At 44.4% G+C, this 15,204-nt stretch overlaps 1 protein-coding gene across 1 annotated transcript; it reads left to right on the plus strand.

Annotated features, from left to right (window-relative positions):
• Window positions 1-516: 516 nt before the first annotated feature.
• On the plus strand, window positions 517-8,945 carry LOC112075978 (beta-enolase). The gene is given in 11 exon segments (XM_024142879.2): window positions 517-605; window positions 2,443-2,571; window positions 2,729-2,862; window positions 5,186-5,408; window positions 5,884-6,081; window positions 6,163-6,239; window positions 6,417-6,545; window positions 6,975-7,010; window positions 7,013-7,069; window positions 7,071-7,148; window positions 8,706-8,945. Coding segments are annotated over 10 exon segments (1,026 nt in total). The 5' UTR covers window positions 517-605; window positions 2,443-2,540; the 3' UTR covers window positions 8,769-8,945.
• Window positions 8,946-15,204: the final 6,259 nt, after the last annotated feature.

Consider the following 15,204-nt stretch of genomic DNA (forward strand, 5'->3'; position numbering starts at 1 on the left):
CTATGGAGCGCCCATGCTGCCAGACACTATAACAGGACAGATATCCAGATGATATCTCTATCTATCTCTATGGAGAGCCCATGCTGTCAGACACTATAACAGGACAGTATCCAGATGATACCTCTATCTATCTCTATGGAGCGGCCCATGCTGCCAGACACTATAAACAGGACAGATATTCAGATGAGTCTGTATCTCCATACTGACACAGACTGTAGTGTTCAGACTACACAACAGATTGCTAGGAGACGCTGACCTGTATTTCTGATTGTCTCAGAGCAAACAGTAAGATATCTGAAATGTTAAATGTTTTCTCTCTACCCCCCCTCCTCTTCTAGTCAGGATGTCTATCATTAAGATCCAGCCGGGATCCTCGACTCCAGAGGAACCCCCACCGTGGAGGTGGACCTCACACCGCCAAAGGTGCTCGCAGTGGTTTACATACAAACATACCGTAACCGCGATGTTGTTCACCGACCCAGCAGTTTAACCTCTCTCTCTGTGTGTTCAGCCGTTCAGGGCCAGCCGTGCCCAGCGTGCCTCTACCAGTGTCCATGAGGCTCTGGAGCTGAGAGATGAGACAAGGCACGCTACCCTGGGAAAAGGTGGTCCGATCCATAGAGTGGATAGATGGTGCCCTGGGCCCAATAGGCTTTTTTAGCAGGGCCAGGCCATTGAGTCTTCACCATTTGAAGTAGGCAGATAGGTAGCCTAGGGTAAAGAATGTTAGGCCTTACTACTACTGTTGTGCTACTGGCTACAGTCACTATTACTACACTACTACTACTACTACTACATACTAAGGGGCTGACTATATACTGTCACTACTACTACTACTAAGGGGGGCTGCCTTACTACTACTGTCACTACTACTACTGTTTACTACTGTCACTACTACTAACTGTCACTACTTACTGTACTACTGTCACTACTACTACTGTCACTACGCTACTTACTACTACTGTCACTACTACTCTTACTACTGCACTACTACTACTGTTACTTACTGTCACTACTGTCACTACTGCTACTTACTGTCACTACTACTACTACTGTCACTACTACTACTGTCACTACTACTACTGTCACTACTACTACTGTCACTACTACTACTACTGCTACTACTGTCACTACTACTGTCACTACTGCTACTACTACTGCCTACTACTGTCACTACTACTACTGTCACTACTACTACTACTACTGTCACTACTACTACTGTCACTACTACTACTACTGAGCTACTACTGTCACTCACTGCTACTACTACGCTACTATATTGTCACTACTGCTACCACGTCACTACTACTACCACTGTCACTACTACTACCACTGTCACTGCACTACTGTGTCACTTACTACTACTGTCACTGCTACTACTACTACACTACTACTGTCACTACTACTACTGTCACTACTCTACTGTCACTACACACTACTACTACTGTACACTGTACTACTGTCACTACTACTACTGTACTCTACTACTACTACTGTCACTACTACTACTGTCACGTACTACACTACTACTGTCACTACTAACTACTGTACTACTACTGTCACTGTACTACTACTACTGCCACTACTACTACTACTGTCACTACGTTATACTACTACTACTACTACTGTCACTACTACTACTACTACTGTCACTACTACTACTACTGTCACTACTACTGTACACTACTACTACTACTACCGACTGTCACTACTACTACTACTGTCACTACTACTATACTGTCAACTACTACTACTACTGTTACTACTGTCACTACTACTACTGTCACTACTACTGTCACTAATACTACTACTACTGCTACTACTGTCACTACTACTGTCACTACTACTACTACTACTACCACTACTACTACTGTTACTACTGTCACTACTACTACTGTTACTACTGTCACTACTACTACTGTTACTACTGTCACTACTACTACTGTTACTACTGGGCTACAGTCACTATTACTACTACTACGGGGGGCTGCCTTACTACTACTGTCACTACTACTGTCACTACTACTACTACTACTGGGCTACAGTCACTATTACTACTACTACTACTACGGGGGGCTGCCTTACTACTACTGTTACTAGTACTACTACCTTCCCAGCTAAGAGTATAATTACTCCATCACATTAGGTGGTACCTTTTCCTGTTTATTTATGAACTGCCAATATGCATAGAAGAAGAAAGACTCCTTTAAAAGACTCCTTTAAAAGACTCCCTTTAAAAGACTCCCTTTAAAAGACTCCCTTTAAAAGACTCCCTTTAAAAGACTCCTTTTAAAAGACTCCTTTTAAATGGAGCTGCTGTCACAGATGAGACCATTGTATAGAAAGGAGATCTCTAGTGTCTCTGTGATCGTTAGGTCTGGTCTGACAGTGTTCCATGAAGGCCTATCTCTAAATATCACATGGATCTTACCCTCTCTGAAGGTACCATTAAGGCAGTGGACCACGTGAACAAGGACATCGCCGCCAAACTGATTGAGCAGAAGTTCAGCGTTGTTGACCAGGAGAAGATCGACAAATTCATGCTGGATTTGGACGGAACTGAGAACAAATGTACATCTCATCTTAATTCACTTTATTAACATTGAAAGATCACTTCCAACTAAGTCAATCTCCCAGTAATATGTCCATGCTCCCTTGAAAAAGCTGCAAAATACTTTACAACTGGAGGAGATGTTTATCACGGTGTTTTAAAACTCTTGGCTTGTAGCTAAGTTTGGCGCCAATGCCATCCTGGGTGTGTCTCTGGCGGTCTGCAAGGCAGGAGCAGCAGAGAAGGGAGTGCCCCTGTACCGTCACATCGCTGACCTGGCCGGACACAAGGACGTCATCCTGCCCTGCCCCGTGAGTACACCTTTAACCTTTAAACTTGACCCCTGCCCCATCATAGACCTACCTTATATACAGTATAACCAGGACAATCAACCCTGCCCTGTGAGTACAACTTTAACCCTTAACCCCGACCCCTGCCCCATCATATACCTTACTATATAACAGTATACCAGACTCCCCCTGCCCCTGAGTTACACCTTTAACCTTAACCCATGAGCCATCATATACCTACCTATTATACAGTATAACAGGACATCACCCTGCCCTGTGAGACACCTTTAACTTTAACCCCGACCCCTGCCCCATCATCATACCTACCTATATATAATCTAACCAGGACATTCACCCTGCCCCGTGAAGTAAACTTTAACTTTAAACCCTACCCCTGCCCCATCATATACCTACCTATATACAGTATAACCAGGACATCCGACCTGCCCTTGAGGACACCTTTAACCTTTAACCCCGACCCCTGCCCATCATATACCTACCTATATACATATACCAGACATCCCCTGCCCTTGAGTACACCTTTAACCTTTAACCCTACCCCTCCCCATCATATACCTACCTATAACAGTATAAAACCAGACATCACCCTGCCCTGTGAGTACACCTTTAACCTTTAACCCGACCCCTGCCCCATCATATACCTACCTATATACAGTATAACCAGACAGCACCCTGCCCCGTGGTACACCTTTAACCCTTACCCCTGCCCCATCATATACCTACCTATATACAGTATAACCAGACATCACCCTGCCCTGTGAGTACACCTTTAACCTTTAACCCCGACCCTGCCCCATCATATACCTACCTATATACAGTATAACCAGACATCACCCTGCCCTGTGAGTACACCTTTAAACCTTAACCCTTGACCCCTGCCCCATTCATATACCTACCTATATATATCTAACCAGACATCCCCCTGCCCGTGAAGTACACCTTTAACGCTTAACTCTTCCTCCTGCCCTGTGAGTACAACCTTTAACCTTTAACCCCTTGACCCCCTGCCCCATCATATGACCTACCTATATATAATCTAACCAGGACATCCCCCTGCCCCGTGAGTACACTTTAATTTCCTCCCCCCTTGACCCCTGCCCCATCATATACCTACCTATAACCACTATTAACCAGGACATCACCCTGCCTGTGACTACAGCCTTTAACCTTTAACCCTGAACCTGCCCCATCATATACCTACACTACATGATCAACAGTAGTGGACACCTGCTCATTGAACATCTCATTCCAAAATCGATTGGGCATTAATATGGAAGTGGTCCCCTTGCTCTATAACAGCCTCCACTATTCTGGGAAGGCTTTCCACAGATGTTTGTTCACTTAGCACTCCGGCGTCCCGTTCTGGCCTACCACTTCACTGCTCAGACGTTGTTGTTGCTCCTAGACGTTTCCACTTCACAATAACAGCACTTACACTTGACCGCGGCAGATCGTAGGCAGGGCAGAAATTTAACAAACTGACTTGTTGAAAAGTGGCATCCTAAGACGGGCCACGTTGAAAAGTCACTGAGCTTTCAGCTAAGGCCGTCTACTGCCGATGTTGTCTATGGAGATTTGCCATGGCTTGCGCACGACTTATAACCTGTCAGTCAACAGTATGGCTGAAATAGAACCCACTAATTAGAAGGTGTCCCATACTTATTGTGATATCATATTTACCACAGTGTATTCGAGAAGTATCTTCAGGACGCTGACTTTTCCTACATTTTTGTTTACGTTACAGCCCAAAATAATAGTCCTCAACCCATCTACACACAATACCCCGTAATGGACACACAATACCCCGTTAATACATTCACAATACCCCGTAATGACATCACCAATTACCCGTAATGACATCACAATACCCCGTAATGACATCACAATACCCCGTAATAGGTATTTTATACATTTAAAAAAATAACAATCCTTATTTACATAAGTATTCAGACCTTTTCTTGAGACTCAATGTAGCTCCTGTCCTTCTTGATCATTCCTTGAGAGTGTTCTACAACATGATTGGAGTCCACCGTAGTACAATTAAATTGATTGGACATGATTTGAAAGGCACCACACCTGTCTATATAAGGTCCCACAGTTGCCAGTGCAGTTCAGAGCAAAAAACCAAAGCCGTGACAGAGTTCCCGAGACAGGATTGTGCGAGTGCACAGCATCTGGGATATGGCACCAAAAAATGTCTGCAGAGAATGCCAAGGAGTGCTGCAAAGGGTGCTACTCTTGAGAATCTCAATATAAACAAGCTCTAAACCTCTACACCTCTCCTTCTCCCCTCCCTCTCCTCTCCTCTCCTCCCTCTCTCCAGGCCTTCAACGTGATCAACGGTGGTAGCCATGCTGGTAACAAGCTGGCCATGCAGGAGTTCATGATCCTGCCCATCGGAGCGGCTAACTTCCACGAGGCCATGAGGATCGGAGCTGAGGTTTACCACAACCTGAAGAACGTGATCAAGGCCAAGTACGGAAAGGATGCCACCAACGTAGGAGATGAGGGCGGCTTCGCACCCAACATCCTGGAGAACAACGAGGGTAAGAGCTTATAGGGCCCCCTGGTGGACCTGCACCACAGGGACTATTACTATACGTGGTGGCATCCTTTCCCTTGTGGAGCTGCACCACAGGGACTATTACTATAGGGCAYCCTTGTGGAGCTGCACCACAGGGACTATTACTATAGGGCACCCTTGTGGAGCTGCACCACAGGGACTATTACTATACGTGGTGGCATCCTTTCCCTGGTGGACCTGCACCACAGGGACTATTACTATACGTGGTGGCATCCTTTCCCTGGTGGAGCTGCACCACAGGGACTATTACTATATGTGGTGGCATCCTTTCCCTGGTGGACCTGCACCACAGGGACTATTACTATAGGAACCCCCTTGTGGAGCTGCACCACAGGGACTATTACTATAGGGCACCCTTGTGGAGCTGCACCACGGGGACTATTATAAAGGGCCCCCTGGCGGAGGTGTGATACTTTAACCCTTTCTTCTCCCTCCAGCTCTGGAGCTCCTGAAGTCAGCCATTGAGAAGGCCGGCTACCCAGACAAGATCATCATCGGCATGGACGTGGCTGCCTCGGAGTTCTACAAGGCAGGAAAGTACGACCTGGACTTCAAGTCACCTGACGACCCTGCCAGGTACATCACCGGGGATCAGCTGGGAGATCTGTACAAGAGCTTCATCAAGGGATATCCCGGTACGTACACACACACACGCACACGCACACACACACATACCCTTCCTCTCTAACTCCTCCTCTCCTCGTCCCCCTCTCCAGTCCAGTCCATTGAGGATCCCTTCGATCAGGATGATTGGGCGGCATGGTCAAAGTTCACCGCTGCCGTCGACATCCAGGTGGGTCCAGTTTGTTTAGTTCACTGTTTATCTCTACCCCTCGGTCTAGGGGGTCTGTATATTCTATATGTTCTCTATATATCCCTGGTAGATGATCTGACTGTGACCAACCCCAAGCACTACTGTTAGTTACTCCGTGATGTTAACCTTTATAATCTATGCATTGTTATTCTACAGGTGGTGGGAGATGATCTGACCGTGACCAACCCCAAGCGTATCCAGCAGGCTGTGGAGAAGAAGGCCTGTAACTGCCTGCTCCTCAAGGTCAACCAGATCGGCTCCGTCACAGAGTCCATCAAGGCGTAAGTATAGGGCCCCCTTGTAGAGCTGCATCACAGGGACTAGGCTACAGGTCCCCCTCGCAGAGCTGCATCACAGGGACTAGGCTACAGGGCCCCCTCGCAGAGCTGCATCACAGGGACTAGGCTACAGGCCCCATTGCAGAGCTGCTCCACAGGGACTAGGCTACAGGGCCCCCTCGCAGAGCTGCTCCACAGGGACTAGGCTACAGGGCCCCCTCGCAGAGCTGCTCCACAGGGGCTATATTACAGGGCCTGCGGATGTATTCACTAGGAGCACACAGAAAGACAAACAGGCCATTACAGGGGGGGGACCTTAAAATTAGTCAAATAACAAAACACATGTTTTCTTTTTTTCCGTTTGGCTACAGTTTTAATACAGTGTGCGTTAATGAATACACCCCTACCATCTCTTCTCTGTGAATAACAGGGGTAGAACTGGGCCCAGTCTAACGGATGGGGGGTGTGGATGGTTCTCATCGTTCCGGAGAGACAGAGGACACTTTATCGCTGACGCTGGTGGTCGGACTTCTGCACTGGACAGATCAGACTGGGGCCGCCTGTAGATCAGGAACGTCTGGCCAAATACAAACCAAGCCTGATGAGGTCAGTTTATACTAACCTAACTATCCTATGTTAATACTGGCCCCTACAGTATACACCAGCTACTGCACCCTGACTCAGTTAATATACTGGAGCCTTATAATACACTGCCCCCTACAGTAATACACCAGCTACTGCACCCTGACTCAGTTAATATACTGGAGCCTTATAATACACTGCCCCCTACAGGAATACACCAGCTACTGCACCCTGACTCAGTTAATATACTGGAGCCTTATAATACACTGTGGTAAATTGATTGGACATGATTTGGAAAGGCACACACCTGTCTATATAAGGTCCCACAGTTGTTAATGCATGTCAGAGCAAAAACCAAGCCATGCGCTCGAAGGAATTGTCCATAGATCTCTGAGACAGGATTGTGTTGAGACACAGATCTGGGGAAGGGTACCAAACGAAACGGTTGCAGCATTGAAGGTCCCCAAGAACACAGTGGCCGCCATCATTCTTCAATGGAAGAAGTTTGGAACCACCAAGACTCTTCCTAGACCTGAGCAATCGGGGGAGAAGGGTCCTGATAGTCACTCTGACAGAGCTCCAGAGTTCCTCTGTGGAGATGGGAGAACCTTCCAGAAGGACAACCATCTCTGCAGCACTTTGTTTTGTCATTATGGGTTATTGTGTGTCGCTTGATGAGGGGGGGGGGGGACATTTTAGAATAAGGCTGTAACGCAACAAAATGTGTAAAAAGTCAAGGGGTCTGAATACTTTCAGAATGTAAATCTGAAGAATCAGTTTAGAACTTCCACTCCAAATATGGTGATTAGAGGAAGTCCACTGGCAGGAAGTGGGAGAAGATGTAGCTAGATGAAAATTGGCTGACATTCTGCTATTTTCTCAATTAAACATTCAGTCTCAATCCAGTTTTCTGTTCCCAAAACTACAATCGTTACGGACAGAGTGCACAAAGTTTTGTAGACTTTACCCTTTGCCAATTTTTTTAAAAATTGCGTTGGCAAATTGCATTGTTGTACCCGCACTTCACAGAGAAGACATTCCCTAACGGAAATATGCAAATGAATGCAGAAAGTAAACCCAATTAGAATGAAACATTTTCCTAATTGAAAAGCCTTAAAGAGAATTGGAATTTCAGTTCTTGAAATGGAATTGACCCTGACAACAGCTACTGTACCCTGACCAATAACAATACTAGGTGTCCCCCTCGATGAAGTTGGATCTGTCCATTCGTAAGTTAATATGGAAGTTAGTCACACGCCATATCTCAGGCACCACTGGGCCAATTTTGACCCAACTTGGGTGAATGGTGCGTGTTGCCATAGAGACAAAGCTAATTACACTGATTGGCACACGGGAGCGCTATACTAAAACTGAAATATCCGAACTTTGAACAAAAGTCCCTCTTAAGCTTCAATGCTGCATCATTTGTGTGGGATGACATGTTTACTGTTGCCTTGTTTCCAGATTGAATGTTTTCCAAGATGGATACATTTTAGTTTGTTATATTGTTAGGATGTCAATGGCCATTTTAGAGATTCTATGACTGAAACTGTGACCCCTAACCTTTGACCCTTCCAGGATTGAGGAGGAGCTTGGAGACAAGGCAAAGTTCGCCGGCAAGGACTACCGCCACCCCAAGGTCAACTAAACCCTGACCTCTGACCTGAACCACGCCTTCTTCCTTCCTTCACGGCTGACTGTCTACCCTCCTCTTGGGGTCAGGGGTCAGAGGTTTTATCTTCGACCTCCTCATCCCTCCGTCCCTTTCCCATCACAAGCGTCTTTTTTGACGTAACGTGAGAAATAAAAAAATAAAAAATGTAAAGTTGTGCTCTCCTGTTCTGATTGGTTGGCGACTTTCCATTAAGGATTTACCCTGGTGTTTTATCCGAAAGGTCTGTTTTCATCTCCGCGGACTGGCGTCCGTGTCTCACTGGGCCATGGCTCCGGAGGACCTGCCCTGAGTTGGAGCCAAAGCCCAGCTTGCATTTACATAACAAACGCGAACTGTGACCTTTATCACCATCTCACAAAGCAACTACATTTACATTAGAATTTATTTAGCAAACATTCTTATCAAGAGGAACTTACCGAACATCAAGTCCAGGGGGCGTCCTGGTACATCAAGCTGTCTCACTATAGAAACATTAGATAGACTAGACTAGTGTCCTGTCCAGGGGGCTCTGGTACATCAAGCTGTCTCACATAAGAAACATTAGATAGAACTAGTGTCCTGTGTACTGGTACATCAAGCTGTCTCACTATAGAAACATTAGATAGACTAGTGTCCTGTCCAGGGGTTGTACTGGTACATCAAGCTGTCTCACTACATATGCTATTAAATATGATCCACTTGCTAGCGACCCTCCGGATCAGAGGAAAGAAATGGAAACTAAAGTGACAGTTGTGAGGGTATTACTGTGACTCATATTTAACATCAAAACTAAGATTATCATTGGCAAGATTAGCAAATTTAAGCATGACATGCCAACAATAAACGCTGACACTACACATCCAAGTATATCTGACCAAATCATGAAAGACAAGCATTGTAATTTTAAATTCTGTAAAGTCAGTGTGGAAGAGGTGAAAAAATGTATTGTCTATCAACAATGACAAGCCACCGGGGTCTGACAACTTGGATGGACAGTTAATAATAGCGGACGATAATACCACTCCTATTTGCCACATTTTAAGTTTAAGCCTATTAGAGAGTGTGTGTCCTCAGGCCTGGAGGGAAGCTAAAGTCATTCCACTACCTAAGAATAGTAAAGACCTCAACTGGCTCTAATAGCCCACCAATCAGTCTGTTACCAACACTTAGTAAACTTTTGGAAAAATTGGTATTTGACCAGATACAATGCTATTTCACAGTAAACAAATTGACAACAGACTTTCAGCATGCTTATAGGGAAGGACACTTAACAAGCACAGCGCTTACACAAATGACTGATGATTGGCTGAGAGAAATTGATGATAAAACGATTGTGGGGGCTGTTTTGTTAGACTTCAGTGCGGCTTTTGACATTATCAAACAGTCTGTTGCTGGAAAAATGTCTATGTTATGGATTTACACCCCCTGCTATATTGTAGATAGAGTTACTTGTCTAACAGAACACAGGGTGTTCTTTAATGGAAGACTCAAATATATCCCAGGTAGAATCAGGAATTCCCCAAGGCAGCTGTCTAGGCCCATTTACTTTTTTCAATCTACAAAGGACATGCCACTGGCACTGAATAAAGTCAGTGTCTATGTATGCAGATGACTCAATACTATACACGTCAGCTACTACAGAGACTGAAATCACTACAACACTTAAAGAGCTGTAGTTAGCTTCAGAGTGGGTGGCAAGGAATAAGTTAGTCCTAAATATTTAAAAAACTAAAAGCATTGTGTTAAAGACAAATCATTCACTAAACCTCAACTAAATCCTGTAATAAATCATGTGGAAATTGAGCAAGTTGAGGTGACTAAACTGCTTGGAGTAACCCTGGATTGTAATCTGTCATGGTCAAAACATATTGATACAACAGTAGTTAAGATGGGGAGAAGTCTGTCCATAATAAAGCACTGCTCTACCTTCTTAACAACACTGTCAACAAGGCAGGTCCTACAGGCCCTAGTTTCTACCTTAACAACACTATGAACAAGGCAGGTCCTACAGGCCCTAGTTTCTACCTTCTTAACAACACTATCAACAAGGCAGGTCCTACAGGCCCTAGTTTCTACCTTCTTAACAATAATACTGGCCCCTACAGTAAGTACACCCAGCTACGGCCACCCTGACTCAGTTAATATACTGAGAGCCTTATAAATACACTGCCCCCTACAGTAATTTACACCAGCTACTGCACCCTGACTCAGTTAATATACTGGAGCTTATAATACACTGCCCCCTACAGTAATACACCAGATACTGCACCCTGACTCAGTTAATATACTGGAGCCTTATAATACACTGCCCCCTACAGGAATACACCAGCTACTGCACACCTGACTCATTAATATACTGGGCCTTATAATACACTGTGGTAAATTATTGGCAGCATGATTGAAAGCACACACCTGTCTATATAAGGTCCCACAGTTGTTAATGCATGTCAGAGCAAAACCAACCATCGCGCGAAGGAATTGTCCATAAGCGTCTGAGACAGGTTGTGTTGAGACACAGACTGGGGAGGGTACAAACGAAACGGTTGCAGCATTGAAGGTCCCCAAGAACACAGTGGCCGCCATCATTCTTCAATGGAAGAAGTTTGGAAACCACAAGACTCTTCCTAGAACCTGAGCAATCGGGGGAGAAGGGTCCTGATGAGCACTCTGACAGAGCTCCAGAGTTCCTCTGTGGAGATGGGAGAACTTCCAAAGGACAACCATCTCTGCAGCACCTTTGTTTTGTCATTATGGTGTATTGTGTGTCGCTTGTGAGGGGGGGGGGACATTTTAGAATAAGGCTGTAACGCAACAAAATGTGTAAAAAGTCAAGGGGTCTGAATACTTTCAGAATTTAAATCTGAAGAATCAGTTTAGAACTTCCCACTCCAAATATGGTGATTAGAGGAAGTCCACTTGGCAGAAGTGGGAGAAGATGTAGCTAGATGAAATGGCTGACATTCTGCTATTTTCTCAATTAAACATTCAGTCTCAATCCAGTTTTCTGTTCCAAACTACAATCTTACGGACAGAGTGCACAAAGTTTTGTAGACTTTACCCTTTGCCAATTTTTTTAAAATTGCGGTTGGCAAATTGCATTGTTGTACCCGCACTTCACAGAGAAGACATTCCCCTACGGAAATATGCAAATGAATGCAGAGAAGTAAACCCAATTAATGAAACATTTTCCTAAATTGAAAAGCCTTAAGAGAATTGGAATTTCAGTTCTTGAAATGGAATTGACCCTGACAACAGCTACTGTACCCTGACCAATACAATACTAGGTGTCCCCGATGAAGTTGGATCTGTCCATTCGTAAGTTAATAAGGAAGTTAGTCACACGCCATATCTCAGCACCACTGGGCCAATTTTGACCCAACTTGGGTGAATGGTGCGTGTTGCCATAGAGACAAAGCTAATTACACATGATTGGCACACGGGAGCGCTATACTAAACTAAATATCCGAACTTTGAACAAAAGTCCTCTTAAGCTTCAATGCTGCATCATTTGTGTGTGACATGTTTACTGTTGCCTTGTTTCCAGATTGAATGTTTTCCAAGATGGATACATTTTAGTTTGTTATATTGTTAGGATGTCAATGGCCATTTTAGAGATTCTATGACTGAAACTGTGACCCTAACCCTTGACCCTTCCAGGATTGAGGAGGAGCTTGGAGACAAGGCAAAGTTCGCCGGCAAGGACTACCGCCACCCAAGGTAAACTAAACCCTGACCTCTGACCTGAACCACGCCTTCTTCCTTCCTTCACGGCTGACTGTCTACCCTCCTCTTGGGGTCAGGGTCAGAGGTTTTATCTTCGACCTCCTCATCCTCCCGTCCCTTTCCCATCACAAGCGTCTTTTTTGACGTAACGTGAGAAATAAAAAAATAAAAAATGTAAAGTGTGCTCTCCTGTTCTGATTGGTTGGCGACTTTCCATTAAGGATTTACCCTGGTGTTTTATCCGAAAGGTCTGTTTTCATCTCCGCGGACTGGCGTCCGTGTCTCACTGGCCATGGCTCGCGGAGACCTGCCCTGAGTTGGAGCCAAAGCCCAGCTTGCATTTACATAACAAACGCGAACTGTGACCTTTATCACCATCTCAAAGCAACACATTTACATTAGAATTTATTTAGCAACATTCTTATTCAAGAGAGAACTTACCGAACATCAAGTCCAGGGGGCGTCCTGGTACATCAAGCTTCTCACTATAGAAACATTAGATAGACTGTGTCCGTCCAGGGGTTGTACTGGTACATCAAGCTGTCTCACTATAGAAACATTAGATAGACTAGTGTCCTGTCCAGGGGGCGTCCTGGTACATCAAGCTGTCTCACTAAGAAACATTAGATAGAACTAGTGTCCTGTCAGGGGTGTACTGGTACATCAAGCTGTCTACTATAGAAACATTAGAATAGACTAGTGTCCTGTCCAGGGGTTGTACTGGTACATCAAGCTGTCTCACTACATATCGTATTAAATATGAATCCACTTGCTAGCGACCCTCCGGATCAGAGGAAAGAAATGAAACTAAAGTGACAGTTGGAGGGTATTACTGTGACTCATATTTAACATCAAAACTAAGATTATCATTGGCAAGATTAGCAAATTTAAGCATGACATGCCAACAATAAACGCTGACACTACACATCCAAGTATATCTGACCAAATCATGAAAGACAAGCATTGTAATTTTAAATTCTGTAAAGTCAGTGTGGAAGAGGTGAAAAAATGTATTGTCTATCAACAATGACAAGCCACGGGGTCTGACAAACTTGGATGGACAGTTAATAATAGCGACGATAATACACTCCTATTTGCCACATTTTAAGTTTAAGCCTATTAGAGAGTGTGTGTTCTCAGGCCTGGAGGGAAGCTAAAGTCATTCACTACCTAAGAATAAAAGACCTCAACTGGTCTAATAGCCCACATCAGTCTGTTACCAACACTTAGTAAACTTTTGGAAAAATTGGTATTTGACCAGATACAATGCTATTTCACAGTAAACAAATTGACAACAGACTTTCAGCATGCTTATAAGGAAGGACACTTAACAAGCACAGCGCTTACACAAATGACTGATGATTGGCTGAGAGAAATTGATGATAAAACGATTGTGGGGCTGTTTTGTTGACTTCAGTGCGGCTTTTGACATTATCAAACAGTCTGTTGCTGGAAAAATGTCTATGTTATGGATTTACACCCCCTGCTATATTGTAGATAGAGTTACTTGTCTAACAGAACACAGGGTGTTCTTTAATGGAAGACTCAAATATATCCCAGGTAGAATCAGGAATTCCCAAGGCAGCTGTCTAGGCCATTTACTTTTTTCAATCTACAAGGACATGCCACTGGCACTGAATAAAGTCAGTGTCTATGTATGCAGATGACTCAATACTATACACGTCAGCTACTACAGAGACTGAATCACTACAACACTTAAAGAGCTGTAGGTAGCTTCAGAGTGGGTGGCAAGGAATAAGTTAGTCCTAAATATTTAAAAAACAAAGCATGTGTTTTAAAGACAAATCATTCACTAAACCTCAACCTAAATCTTGTAATAAATCATGTGGAAATTGAGCAAGTTGAGGTGACTAAACTGCTTGGAGTAACCCTGGATTGTAATCTGTCATGGTCAAAAACATATTGATACAACAGTAGTTAAGATGGGAGAAGTCTGTCCATAATAAAGCACTGCTCTACCTTCTTAACAACACTGTCAACAAGGCAGGTCTACAGGCCTAGTTTCTACCTTCTTAACAACACTATAACAAGGCAGGTCCTACAGCCCTAGTTTCTACTTCTTAAAACACTATCAACAAGGCAGGTCCTACAGCCCTAGTTTCTACCTCTCTAACAACACTACAACAAGGCAGGTCCTACAGGCCCTAGTTTCTACCTTCTTAACAGCACTATCAACAAGGCAGGTCCTACAGGCCCTAGTTTTCTACCTTCTTACAACACTATCAACAAGCAGGTCCTACAGGCCCTAGTTTCTACCTTCTTAACAACACTATCAACACAGGCAGGTCCTACACGGCCTAGTTTCTACCTTCTTAACACACCTATCAACAAGGCAGGTCCTACAGGCCCTAGTTCTACCTTCTTACAAACACTATCAACAAGGCAGGTCCTAGGCCCTAGTTTCTACCTTCTTACAACACACTATCAACAAGGCAGGTCTACAGGCCCTATCTACCTTCTTAACAACACTATCAACAAGGCAGGTCCTACAGGCCCTAGTTTCTCCTTCTTAACAACACTATCAACAAAGCAGGTCTACAGGCCCTAGTTTCTACCTTCTTAACAACACTATCAACAAGGCAGGTCCTACAGGCCCTAGTTTCTACCTTCTTAACCACACTATCAACTAGGCAGTCCTACAGGCCCTAGTCTTCACCTCTCTTAACAAACACTGAACTCAACCAAC

This window comes from Salvelinus sp. IW2-2015, unplaced genomic scaffold, assembly GCF_002910315.2.
Source record: "Salvelinus sp. IW2-2015 unplaced genomic scaffold, ASM291031v2 Un_scaffold3496, whole genome shotgun sequence".
Lineage (NCBI taxonomy): Eukaryota > Metazoa > Chordata > Actinopteri > Salmoniformes > Salmonidae > Salvelinus > Salvelinus sp. IW2-2015.